This window comes from Callorhinchus milii, unplaced genomic scaffold, assembly GCF_018977255.1.
Source record: "Callorhinchus milii isolate IMCB2004 unplaced genomic scaffold, IMCB_Cmil_1.0 Scaffold1, whole genome shotgun sequence".
NCBI lineage: Eukaryota > Metazoa > Chordata > Chondrichthyes > Chimaeriformes > Callorhinchidae > Callorhinchus > Callorhinchus milii.
Genome location: NW_024704742.1, coordinates 20,968,973 through 20,983,219, shown reverse-complemented (window position 1 = coordinate 20,983,219; position 14,247 = coordinate 20,968,973). Strand labels below are relative to the sequence as shown.

At 40.6% G+C, this 14,247-nt stretch overlaps 1 protein-coding gene and 1 long non-coding RNA gene across 2 annotated transcripts; both read right to left on the bottom strand.

Moving 5' to 3' along the window:
* Nucleotides 1–615: 615 nt before the first annotated feature.
* npy5r (neuropeptide Y receptor Y5) lies at nt 616–1,971 on the bottom strand. Its single transcript, NM_001319867.1, has one exon. The coding sequence runs from the start codon at nt 1,969–1,971 to the stop codon at nt 616–618; it is 1,356 nt and encodes a 451-aa protein (NP_001306796.1).
* Nucleotides 1,972–2,548: 577 nt separating this feature from the next.
* Nucleotides 2,549–12,646, bottom strand: LOC121849873. The gene is made up of 3 exons (XR_006085387.1): nt 12,559–12,646; nt 11,858–12,017; nt 2,549–2,622 (listed from the first exon to the last, which is right to left on the bottom strand). It is a non-coding gene; the product is annotated as an uncharacterized LOC121849873 (long non-coding RNA).
* Nucleotides 12,647–14,247: the final 1,601 nt, after the last annotated feature.

Below are 14,247 nucleotides of genomic sequence, written 5' to 3'. Positions count from 1 at the left end.
AACAGAATTAGGAATGCCTTAAATTATGTGATTAATACCCAAGGAAATGGCCTCCAAGTGATTCTATAATTCAAGGTTTGCATATGGTGAGCCCAACTCACAGATTATGCACTTGGTTTGTTAACCCAACCCACAAATCGTCTCCAAACGTGCAGATAAAGATATTTTTNCAGCATCAGAAAGGACTCAAAAACTCATTAAATAAAATCAGAAAATGCAAATTGCTCTTTTCTGCATCATTAGTTTCCTAACGTTCATGATATGGGTCCAGCAAATAGTTTGCATTAACTTTAGCTCAAAAGTGACAAATTATAATATAAACAAACACAATTTTGTTTCCCATTTAGGATTACAATACAACAGATCAAAAGTTTCTATTTGTTTTGCCAGTCAGGCTTCACCAAGCCCAAAATCATCTACTGACTTTTTAAACAACACATTTGGGAGGGAAAATTGCAAGAATGATTATAGGTGAATCAGGAGAAGATATTGACTCACTGTCACACAGAATGCAAATATTCAGAAATCAACTGCACAAATGATTAACAGACTTGCTGTGTAGTATATACTTAAAGACTCCAAATTGTTCAATGCAAATATTGCCTTTTGTAGACATCATCCCACGTGAAAGCATTTAATCAAGGATTGCAAACTGGATTTGATACCATTGTTCAAGAACCCATACAATATGGGATTCAGGCAACAGGACAACATTCCCAATAGGTGACAAATGCAGTAAACCAGCTTGAAGTGCCTACTGGAAATCAAGTTGCCATTGATGTCCGTCAAGAGGATAAAAAGGTTCAGGGGCATCCAGCTGACAGCAAAGGCAATGATCACGATGGTCAGTCTGTAGAAAACACTGCGGGATCTTTTCCTCAATCTGGTGACAGATTTTGGGGTCACATAAACATGCTGTGGCTCTATGGCCTCTTCAGCTGCTGTAGCTTTCATCTCGAAACATACAGGTACCCCAGGAAGAAAGGAAGTGGGCAAAGGCTGAGTACTCTCAGAACCAGGAGTCACTAGAAGGTCATCACGAGTGGGCTCATTCTTATGCACTTTGACCATGGCTGGCACAACACTGGCACACTTCCTGCTATATCGCTTCTTGTGTTTCCTCACAAAGGAATAGCCCCAACCTTGCATCTTTGACAGTTTCATTCGAGACTGATTTTGCGCCGGCTGATGTATGGTTAAATTTATCATTTCATTCTCCTCGAATCCGCTCTGTTTGCTTGGCATGGCGGCACTGACTTTCCTACAAACACTGGCATGGCTGATTGTGAGACAAACTATCGGCAAAATATACTGGATGAACAACAAGGAAATTGTGTAGGCAATTCTGTAAGAATTGGATGGCCATGACTCAATGCATAGGTATCTAATCTTTAAGGATTCTGAGTCAAAAGTTTCATTCAAATGTATGACTTTATGAAAGATGGGTAAAGGTGAGCAAATTGTGAATCCAATAATCCACACACTTCCCAGTAACATATATCCTGTGTTTATGGTAACATGATTGGAGAGTGGATGATTTATCATATGATACCTGACCATGGCGATTGACATCAGCATTAATGTAGAAACCATGACTGACACGCACTGAACAAATGGCACAATATAACACATGACTTCCCCAAAGATCCACTGATCCAGAAGGAGACATGTCAGTGTAAATGGTGTACAGAACAACAGAATCAAAATGTCAGATAAAGCCAAGTTGCCAATCAAAAAGTTAATCATTGACTTCTGCTTCAGGTTTTTATACAGTGCAACTAGGATGCAAAAATTTCCAAGGATCCCAAGAACACTTATAAATATATAAATCCCAACGAGTAAATAGCTTATATCGTGTATACTTCCACTGTAGTCATCCCAGGAGGGGAAACCTGGGTCATATAAGGTAGTAGTATTGCTATGATGCAACAAAATTGCAATATTACTTTTATTTTGAGTTTCAAGATCCATTTTGAACTGCTTTTCCTCCATATATTCAAATGTTTAACGTTTATGAACATTCACATGCTATGTAGTTAGAAAGAATGAAGTGATAATAATTTAACTCGTTCGTTCAGTGAACGTAAAGTGTGCATGTTTTGGACTGTCGTTGCATCTTTGATTTGCTCTCAGTGAGCAGCAACGTCAATGCATTGAAAGACATATGTTGTTGCTGCTCCGTACATCATTGTGGAATAAGCATCACATTAATACAGAATGCACCAGTAAAAGATGGGCATAATGGGCTCTCTAAAGTTAGACACTACTGAAGTTCTATGACTGTGAATACAGGGTACCTTAGAAGCAGCATAGGCATGAGTCAAGTTACAGCATAATTATGACAACCCAGTTAATTCAATTCTTCAGTGCACAGTTGCAAATCTGTCCATAAGAATACAGTATAAATGACAACCAAGTTGGCATTGGAGGTGGTGCAATGAGAAAGGTCTCCTTACTCTTGATGCTTTTTATAATCTTCTAGCAGTCGAGTGGAATAAAATCATGAAGGTATTACTTGATCAATACTGAGGAGTCCATTGGAGTGGAAAGAAGTGCAGTCTAAAACTGGCATCCTGTGTTATCTTCAGGCAAAATTTCTAGCAACAATAGCAGGCCTTAATGCTGTGTGTAAGAAAATAAATTGCAGGAATATAATACCATGCTAGAAGAAATTGTAATCATTATAATTGTTATTGCAATACAAAATAAACGTCCGCAGTTGCTTGATAAACTTAAGATCATAGATTAAATTACAAACTGTAACATTAGGAAAATTAAACTTTACCTTTAAATGCCTCTTATTATTTTGATACTGACACGAGTTAAATCACTATTTTTACAAAACTGTCAAACGTACACCACATGAACAGTCACCAACTAAAAAAACAATTGAATTAGAAAAATAATGAGCTATTATTTGGTAGCTGAAATGCAAGAGTATTGGATTCTGGAAGACTTAATGTTACTGAAGCACATTGGAAAAATCAGGCTTTTGCTTTCAGCTACTGCAGTAATAATACGTCATAGTTTCACAAATACAAGACAGTCAAATATGCATGAATGAACGAACGAATGAATGAATCGATCGAATGATGAGATTTTGAACAGATACTAGTTCTATAGGTTTGCCTACAAATAGTCACTTCACTGTACAGTAATTCCTATGAAGTGCTTTGAGATGTTTCGATTATGTGTTAAGGCACTGTATGAAATGGAAGGGTTATTGTAAATACTAGAGAAAATGGACCTGTTTTCAAGTAAAACAAAAAATATTGAGAAGAGATGTGATCGAGGTGTTTAAATTACGATCAGTATTAACATAATACATATTACATTTATACAGTACTTTTAATGTCGGGAGGACCCCCCCCAAGGCATTTAACAGTCCTAGCTTGGCACCCAAGCTTAGAGTGTGAGCCAAGGGGGGCTTGAAGAGGAAAGATGACCAAAGGCACGGTCAATGAGGAAGTTCTTGAGGTAGACCTTGAAAGAAGTGCGGTAGGGGAGCGAGTCAGTCAGAGGGACTCCAGAACGGAGGCAGATAGGAGGTCACAGAAGAAAAGTGGGGCAAGACCATGAAGGGATTTGAAAGAGAAGACAACGATTATGAACTTGATCTGCTGGGGGCAGGGGAGCCAGTGGAGTCAGGCGAGGATAGGGGTAATAGGCTCACAGAGCCTAGTGTGAGCTGCAGAATCTGAATGATTTGCAGCTTGGGGAGGGAAGAGATGGGAAGTCCAGTGAATGTCGATGTAATCAAGCCTGGGCGTGATAATCGCATGGAATAGGAACTAAACAGCCTAAACGAGAGATAGAGTGGCGGAGGCCAACAATACTATGGAGGGAGGGGAAAGCTGAGTGTGTCAGAGCATGGATGTGAAGTTTATAGGACAGTTGGGAGTCAAAGAAGACAAAGAGGTTCTGCACTGGCTCTGTGAGGCTGAGCGTGCATCCATGTAGATTGATGCTGTCAGTCCCTGAAGGCAAGAAGGCACTGATGGGAGCCAAGCAGAGGAGCCTCAGTCTTGTTGACATTCCACTGGAGAGTTAGTTCTCATCTGGGACTTGATGCCTGACAAGCAATCAGTCAGGACAGCAGTGGTCCTGGAATCAAGGGTAGAGGCAGAAAGACAGATTTGGGTATCATCAGTTGTGGAATTTAACCCTTTGCATGCAGATGACATCGCTGAGCGAGAGCATGTAGATACTAAAGAGGAGAGGACCGAGGGTAGAGACCTGAGGAACGCCACACATGACTGTGTGGGGATGGTAAGAGAACCCATTAGCAGATACAAAGTGAAGATGCTGGAACAGGTAAGAATAAAATCAGAACCGTGAAGGTGGATCAGAGAGGAGAGGCAGCAGAGAAGGACAGCATGATCAACAGTGTCGAAGGCAGCAAAAAATTTAAGAAGAACGAGCAGCCAGAGAGCCCTGGTTACAGCTGGATAAAATGGCATTGGTGACTTTACCCAGGCGTTCTTGGTACTATAAGATGAGCAGAATAAAGTATATAAGGAGAAATTGTTTCTATTGGTCAATGAGGAGTAATTTGAATGTGAGATTATTAACAAAAGAATCATGCGAGAAGTTAGTATTTGTTTTACTTAAGGGTTTATAAGCGCATAGAGAATTCTCTACCAAAATAATTGATGCAGAATCCACACTAGCTTTTAAAAGGGAATTAGACAAATACTTGAAACAGAGAAATATTAAGGTGGATATAAAGCCATGAACAGTTTTGTTTTTGTGGGTATGGTTATGCCCTACTACAAAGTACGCACTTTACAATATATTCTGTGAAGCGCTTTGAGATGTCTCAATGACATGACTTATCTATATCTATATCTATATATGACTTAGCTATATCAAATGCTAGGATTACTTCTCCATGATGGTGTTTATACTTCACGTGAGCCTCCACCTGTTTAATATTACCCCCAGCCTCCCCCACCCCCCTCTATTCTGCTCCGTAACTTATGCACAAATCAAACACTTTCAATATTTTTATGTTATCCTATATGAAAGGTGCTATACCAGTACAAGTTATTGGTAATAAAGAATTTTGATAATGATTGGGGTATCTTTGCCATGAAAAGAAACCTGCTAGAAATACCTACAGCATACACAGCCACTACACTTAAAATCCTGTGAAGCACATAGAGATGTTATCCAGATGTGAAAGTTGCTATATCAAATACAAAAATTATTACAATTAAAAAATGTTGTCACTCAATCCATGACTATTTGTGGGACACATGGTGTGAGTAATTGGTTGTCATGTTTCTCCCACAAAATAAGGCAATCTACTATACAATATATTCCGTGAAGCACTTTGAGACATCTTAATGATGTAATAAGGCGGTTTATCAAATGCCTATTATTTTATTATCTATTATTATAACTCAAAGCTAGGTTGTCAGATGTGTATAATGGCAGATACCTTTTAATAAGTGGCTTGGCATTTTAAAGTTTATATTACATTTTCAGGGAGGGAATTTGAAAACTGGATTACAAAAAGTTCATGCTTGTTGCACCATAGCAATAAATAAGTTTTTTAAAAAAAACTGGATCAGACCTAATGCAAACATTTCACAAATATAACATCGCTTTGAACACTTTGAATATTAATCCATTAAGCAGAGTTGTAATGGAATATAGAAATGAAATAGTTTGATATATTTAATAATTAACTGGAATGCGAATTTATGATTCATTGACTTGCTGGCTTCCTTTATACAGACTTCATAACTTGCAGCACTCAGAAGCAAAATCAATCAACCAATCGTTATCTGCTTAATAATAATAACAATCCTTGCATTTGATATAATGCCTTTCATTTAGGGAAATTGTCTCAAAATGCAAGATTGACTGTAATGTGTAGTGACTGTGTGTTTTGTGTGCAAATGATTCAGTCTTAAATCAATTCAGTCAAATCTGTTCAATGGAGTCAGATATGAAATTCTCACAGCTAAGAAATTAATGCCCAAAATGTGCAAACTGCACCCGCAGTGTTAATTACACAAAACACTGAATAATTCAGGGAAGAATCTGTAATTTAACCTTTAATTCCTAATATACTGTTGTCTTGATTTATACCACCATAACAATGTAACTAATAATTAAAGATGAAATTCTAATAACCACCTGTCCATCATTCATGTGCAAAGGATGTGTAAATAAGGTTTTATCAGGTAGGAATTTTTGGTGGCTTGCTGTGTGTATATGTTGTGTGTGTGAGATTTTGGTCTGTGTATAAACCATTTATGTAGGAGTTTAGAGTTGCCATCTTCTTCAAATTCACTCCTGACCAAGGAGCGGGCAGAATTTACGATAATAACATTAAGCCTTATAATAATAATAATAATAAGCCTTGCATTTGATATAGCATTTGATCACATTGTCAAAATGTCTCAAATACTTCACAGTATTACTGTAAAGTGCAGTGACTGTATTTGAAGGCAAACATATTGGTAACATGGATAGAATTCTGAAAGTTAATTGGATGATTAAAACTCAGTGAAAATCCTAGGTTCAGACAAAAAGTCATCGACCTGAAATATGAACTCACTTTCCTTTCTCCATAGATGCTGCCTGACCTGCTAAGTGTTCCCAGCGACTTCTGTTTTTATTTCAGATTTCCAGCATCTGCAATATTTTGCCTTTCGAAAATCTTAATTATCGGTGCCTTCACGGCATAAATCACTTATGTAAACAGGGTTTTATATTATATTTGAAAAACAAATATTCTCAGCGAGGGCAGTGTCGTTCATCTCTTACAATTGGTCTCTGTATCCCTAGGCCAAAGAATACAAAAGTCAGCCAGAATTCTGGCTCCTGTTCACTCTGTGCTAGAAAGTGATTATGTGGGAATCGGGCGAGGACAGAGGCAGGCTCTGCTGTAATGCTCCATGATTCAACAGTTGGTTGGTTTACCATCAACAACAACAACAGCTTGTATTTACATCAGCCCTTCACGTGCGGAGGCGTCTCAGAGCGCTTTACAGTTGTGGAGCCTGACACCGAGCTGGGGGGAGGGAGGAGGTTACCGTAAGCATAGACGAAGACAAAGGTCTTCAGTTGCGACCTAAAAGAGGGGCAATACGAATGATTGTGGGAGAGAGATCCAAAGCTTTGGGGGTGTAGTGGCTGAAAGATATACAAGTGATATTTCAGTGATGTTAGCAAAACATTCTAGAAATGAAAACATAATTCAAGCCAACCTAAACACAAAACACATCAATCACACCGTAAATCAATGTAAACCTAATACTCGACAAGCTAATCTGAAAGACGGGAATCAATCTAAACATCACATGCATCAATCTTACAAAATACGAGCTAAAGTAAGCAAACAGTACAATCTAACCTAAACATAAACTTAATCCGAGAACACAATATAAATATGAACATGCAATGTGAAAAAACTCAGTACAGTTCAACTTAAATGCACAGCATTAATCTGAGTAAATAGGGTATAATAATACAATGGTAAACAAGTGAATTGGAGGTGTGGTGGGTAGTCAAGCACTGGCAGAATTATACTATATTAGAAACTTTACGGAGACAAAGGATATATGGGTGTGATGATGGTCTTTTAATCAATAGTATCTGTTGCTATCTATAAACTGCAATGTTTCATTTGATGCATTATTTAAGTAGGCATTAGATTCATTGTTTTTTACCTTGTAATGGCCATGAAAACTGACCACCAGTGAAAAACAGGCCATTGATATACTGTAGGTTTATGATGCAGAAGTAATACTTGTGGCATCATTTCTTCAAGTGTATTGAACAATAATTTTCAAATCTGTGGTTAGTCATTATGATGATATTTTAAAAAACAATTGAAGAATTTCAGAAGAACATATTTTAATGTTCAAAATCTATGGAGAAATGTCAATTTGTGCATGTATTATGAATCGCAACAACTCACAGCATATCAATCAGTCATTCAAGTTAAACCACGCCAATTTGGAAGAGCTGTATGTCTTATTTGGTCTGTGTGAAATACTTTGAAATTCAGTGCATGAGTCACATATTCACCTTTCTTTTAATCATCTGCAAGCTTTGGTACAATTTCTTAGGTTTATTTCAGCGTACACAGAAAATCAATGATTGACAAAAAGGAACAATATTGTAAATAACAGGAGAGCAATTCTCAGATTGACTAGGAGCCAAATAATTGAAAGGTATTGAATAATATCTCATGTAGGGGATACAGGATCCACAGGTTGACTTGCCAGCATTTGGTTATTCAGCTGACCAGCAGAAAAGTCATGAGTTCAATTGTTCTGCATCCACTGTGCAAAAAAACTGAGCAGTGTCCAGCCTTATAATTGCATCACTTGAGAGCGTGGGCAGGGAATCAGTGCCAATACAGCTTTTGATCTGTCTGTCAGAATGTGAGGGAAAGGTAATCAAGCACTTATACGCCAATATAGACCTAAACACGAAAGTAATTGCTACAATCCAACTGCAAAGGAACAATGAGAGACACAAACAGAGAGAGACAGATGAGAGAGAGAGAGAGCATGCAGAGATTCCTGAACTGAATCAAAAAAAGATACGACACACTAGGGGTGAAATAATTTGTCAGATAAATATCCTACGTTCTGAATCGGATTCAAACGTACTAAAGTGAACATGTTTACAATAAACTTGGGCATAGTGGACCTGTACATCTAATTTCAGCACCTTGGGATGTCCTCCCGATGTGAAAGGCGCAAAACAAATGTAATCTTGTTGTTGTTGTTGTCCCAGTTCACTACAGTGCAATGGTCGGAATGATGCTCCTGACAATGAAGATCTGAGCACCTATCTCCATTTTATCTATAGTTAAGCAGTAGTAACACACATGTAATAGATAGCCTGGTTGAAACTGTGCCTTCTGTCACAAAAGATTTTATTTGTTTATAAACTGCCTGGAATCTCTTAATGGCTTCATTTTAATTCAATTGATTGCAAGTAGTTTCAAGAATCACCCTTCTTTTGGATCAGTATGAAGCACTCAGTTTCCTTCCAATCAAAACTCACAACCTGAATGAAGGTGGTGGGGTTGCAATTGAGTCTGATATGTGACATTTTTCAACATTTTTTTTAATAAGGAAACTGGGAATCTGTCATTGTCAATTCATGGGAACGCTACTCAAACCTGATTTACTTTGAGAGCAGTTCCCTTGAGCCAGTGTGCCATGCATGGCAGATATCCAGTGACTGCAAGAAGTCACCACTCAGTTTTTCATTGAAGGATTCCATTAGGAATTGCCAAATGTTAGCACAGTCACTTGTGAAAGATTGATATCTTTATTAGACTTTACTAGTCCAAATATCTTTGACTAATCTTTGAACAGCGACAACTGACCCCCCCAAAAAAAACAAATCTTTGTTCAATTCAGTTCAGGTTCTGTTTCTCTTTTCTTCTCTCTCTGTTTATATCTCTTGCTCTTTGTTTCACTGTAGTGTAATTTTTTTTTTAAAAAAGTGGATGAATTGACAAAAAGAAGAATCAAATGCTTTGGTGCTCAAAGAATGTGAAACTTAAACATCTGAAATAAACACAGAGGTGTTATAAATCCCACAGTAGGTTCAATAACCATTGAAAGAGAGGGAAAGGTTTTAATGTTTCACATATGACCCTTCATCGGAACTGAAACATTAATTTGGGGAGACACTTTGCAGAATGGCGGAGGGCAAATAGAGCAAGTTTATTCCCTTATTAAATACCCCTCTCTCCTTTGGCATTGAATAGAAACAGACCATTGTCCACTGACAGTTCCCTGTTGACAGCCCATTCCATGTTGGAATGGAAAATTCACCCTTTCTTATTGATGTCTCATCTTTACTTCTTGTGTTCCCTCTAAACCTTCCATTAACAAAATTTCACAAGCTGTTTTGGCCCATCAGCTGCTTCTTGGTGCAATTTGTTTTTTTTCCTAATGTGACTTGTCTTATACTTGTGCTATTTACGCTAACCTATTCTGCATATGAACTCCCCCCTAGCCACCACTTCAACTGCGGTGAAAGATCATGTCTATTTTATTATTTCAGATGGCAAATAGCCTGCTTGGATTTTCTATGTATTTCTACATTTACTCTGACAACAAAGTTGTATGTTTAGGGTACACTGTGAAAGGGACTCTAGGAAATATAGAGCAAGACCACTTTTCCTGTGGTCAGCTGGACATTTCACAAGGCATCTTACAAAGCTAAATAATGATGCTTGATACTTAGCAATATACTTAAATATGCCAAAGACAGATGGGCACCTGTTCAGAATGGTGACTGGCTAGTTTTAGGACACACATCAAAACATATTTATTCGCACCGGAGCTGAGGGTTTGGAATGAAGAGGGTTTGGAGGACAAGATCGGATGGAGTGGGAGGAGGACCCTAAAACACACACAGTCCTGACTATTTCTGAAGTGGATACAGATCTGCTTGGATTTAATAATAATAATCCTTGCATTTGATATAGCGCTTTTCACGTCTTCTAGACTTCCCAAAGCGCTTCACAGAATATACAGTAAAGTGAATTGACTGTATATTTGTGGGCGAACGCGGCAGCCAATTGCGCACAGCAATGTCCCACAAACAGTCATGGATTGAAAATGACCAATTTATTATTGCTTTTGGAGGGATTATTATTAGGCTCTGTGTGGAGTAAGGAAACTTGCCCAAGGTTTCGCCCTCTGCCTGGAATTGAACTCAGGTCTCTCGCTTGCAAAGCGAGTGCTCTAACCACTGAGCTACAGGACTCCATCACAAATAACTCGTTCATTTTGCTTCTTTCAAAATATTAATGTGTTGCAATTTTACATGGGAGCAGGGAGGAAGGGGGGGGGGGGGGGGGGTGAATACCAAAATAATATATTTCCTTCGCAGCCCAGGGAATGCTCAGACCATTTATACCAAATAATTCACCATCCTGCATATCACACACAGCCACCTGCAATATCATATGTGGAGTCCTGTAGCTCAGTGGTTAGAGCACTCGCTTTGCAAGTGAGAGACCTGAGTTCAATTCCAGGCAGGGCGAAACCTTGGGCAAGTTTCCTTACTCCACACAGAGCCTAATAATAATCCCTCCAAAACCAAAAACAATAATAAATTGGTCATTTCAATCTACGACTGTTTGTGGGACATTGCTGTGCGCAATTGGCTGCCGCGTTCGCCCACAAATATACAGTCAACTCACTTTACAGTGTGTTCTGTGAAGCGCTTTGGGACGTCCTCCCGACGTGAAAAGCGCTATATCAAATGCAAGGATTATTATTATTATTATTATTATTATCATACACTATACACTTATCTATTCATTGATTCCGATACCATTTCGCCTCTTGGCTTCCTTAGCTTCTGGTTTGACTTATGTGTTTGATTCTCTGTTACTGTTTTGTGTTCTCTTTCCAATGACATTATTATTATTATTATATGATGATGATGATGATGCCCTTTCTTGCTCTTAACAGCAGATGTGGTTGGGAGGGAAATGGCCATTTTCAACTGCGTTCAGCAATGTTGTAAAAAGATTTGAAACAAGTAAATAATAAAACGTTTTGAGGTCTAACACGGTGGGTGGGGGGGGTGGTGGGGGGAGCATTCATAGCAGAGACAGGGACTAAGCGCTCTTTGACGCTGCCCTGAGTGTAGGGCTCTGCGTAAATGCAAGTTGTTGTTGCTGTTGATGATCCATTGCACTATTTCTTTAAGCGAACTTCAGATCCGCAATCAAACAGCTCAAGCAATTGATTCTACAGTGTAACGTGTGTTTTCCCATCTCTCTCTCTCTCTCTCTCCCTCTCTCCCTCTCTCTGGGAATGACTCATTCACTGGATCTGATGCAGTGAACACTGACCAGTTTGCCTCCTCGTAGCAGTGCTTTTACACACCCACCGATCCCGTTGTACTTTCCAGGTACTGTCCTCCAGATGTGTGTTGATCCAAAGGAAAATGTCAAACGCCAAATGTTCCCCCAATCGATCAAAAAGCACAAGTGGTGATCTCCTCACTGCGGTCTGACCGGTAACAGATACATAGGGTATATAGGATATATAAGATATATAAGACAGCGCAGCGCCCCAGTTATCATTGCAGACTTGATCTGCCCTGAGCTTATGCTGATACAATACGTCGATACAATTGCAAACTTTGCAGACAGAGACAACTTGACCCAACCATTTGCAGATGTCGTGGGATAAGTCATCCTAAGAGCGACCCATCCGAAACGACAATTCCCCCCCCCCCCCACACACCCCCCCACACACCCCCCAAAAAAAAATTGCATTCCCTGATGAATGAATGAGTGAGTGAGTGAGTGAGTGAATGAAGGGATAAATACATGAACGGATTGAACGAATGAATGAACGACAGTCAAGATAGCAATCAGACACGATGCGACTTCATGCAACGTTTTTGCAAATGTACCTTTTCCCCCCATCACCCCTCCCCACCCCCACCCCCAACCCTCCCCCCCACCCCCCACCCCCCCAGCGAGGAGGAGAGGTTCACACGCGGATTGGGAAAGGTCTCTAAAAGAGAGCAAAACACATGCAGTACCTGCGAGGCTGAGCGAGGAAGTCAATCGTCCTGCTCTGGAGCTGGTGGTTATGCTCACTCCTTCCCCAATTCCCTCTCCCCCCTCTCTCCCCCTCTCCCCCCCCCCCTCCCCCCCCCACTCTCTCCCTCTCTCCCTCCTCTCCAAACGCACGGAATACAGCAGGACTTTGCTCACATTGCGCCTGAGATCCTCACGCAGTTGCACTCCAGAAATATTAAACTTGGCGTTGAGATGTACTGCTGCTGCTGCAGCCTTTCCCTCTCCCTCTCCCTCTCTCTCTCTCTCTCTCTCTCTCTCTCTCTCTGTCTCTCTCTCTCTCTCTCTCTCTCTGTCTGTCCAAAATGCTCTTTTCTCCTCGGATCACAGGGCTGGTGTTGCCATATGTTTATTTGCTGTGTGTGAGAGTGAGAGTGAGAGTGAGTGTGCGAGTGTGAGTGTCGCTCTATCATCTCTGCTTCAGCGAACCCTCTCCTCCTCCTTCCACCTCCAACTCGCCATCCATTTGGGACCCCTCTGTCTCTGCTTTTTAACACCGATCCCCTCCGGACGCTCTCTTCTTCACATCCACTGATGAACTACGCCGTTGAAACACCAGAGACAGGAGACGCTCTCATCGACGCTCAGATGACAAGTGTTTTCACAAGTGCATCAAAGCAAAGCAAAGCAAAGCAAAGCAAGTCCCTCGCAGGGTGTAAGCGTTTTTTTTATTAAACCAGGCTGCAAGGCACCCAACAAACCCTCTTTCTTTCTTTTTTCTTTTCTTTTCTTTTTTTTTTAAAAAAAGGGGGGAATCATTCCAGTCGATTGCATTGCATTGCATTGCATTTTTACTTGCAGTATATCCCAAAAAAAAATGCATTTGTGGTGGGGAGGGGAGGGGAAGGGAGGGGAGTTGGGGGGGGGGGGGGGGTTTGCAGAGGAAGAATTGGAAATGCGAAAGAGAATGGGAAACGGTGTCATTCTGATCCTCCTCGTAAGGTTATCACAGGACCGAGTGTCTCTGGATGTGGGACATGTTTTGCTGGTTGTGTTGGCGATGGCAGAGCGACCTTCACTCAGTCAGTCACCCACCCACACCCACACCCACCCACACCCACCCACACACACCCACCCACACCATGGTCAGGCCAGTTCTCACCAGCATCACGTCCAGCAGGCGGCAGCAACCAACCAACCAACCAACCAAACAACCAACCAACCAAGCAACCAACCAAGCAACTGGCCAACAGCCTCAAATGTTAGTTAGCAAACCCAAGCAATCGCAGAGACAAGCCAAGCCAAGCCTGGGCTGGTCTGTGTATGTGAGTGAGAGTGAGAGTGAGTGCAATGCTTTAACTTTAACGAGGAGACCTTTGTGTTTTTGCAGTTTTAACCCTAGTCCCCCAGGAAAAGTGTGAGCAGAGCAGTGAGTGACACTGGCAGCCCAGGAACCAGGCAGCAGTGTGATTTGACAAGAAGTTCAGCACCAGGGATCCGCCTCCACTTTATAAGACAGCGGGCAATGCAACTGGAATAACTGGTAAGTTATTCGCTGAACAAGTTAAAAGGGTGGGCACACTCTGCACTCTTCCCTTGTCGAGGTGGGTGGAATTCCTTACGGTGTCTGTGGGTTGTGTGGGGTTTTTTTTGTTGCATGTGTTGGTCGCAGAAAGAAGTTGCAACCAGTCTTTTGTGTGGGGGAGTGGGAG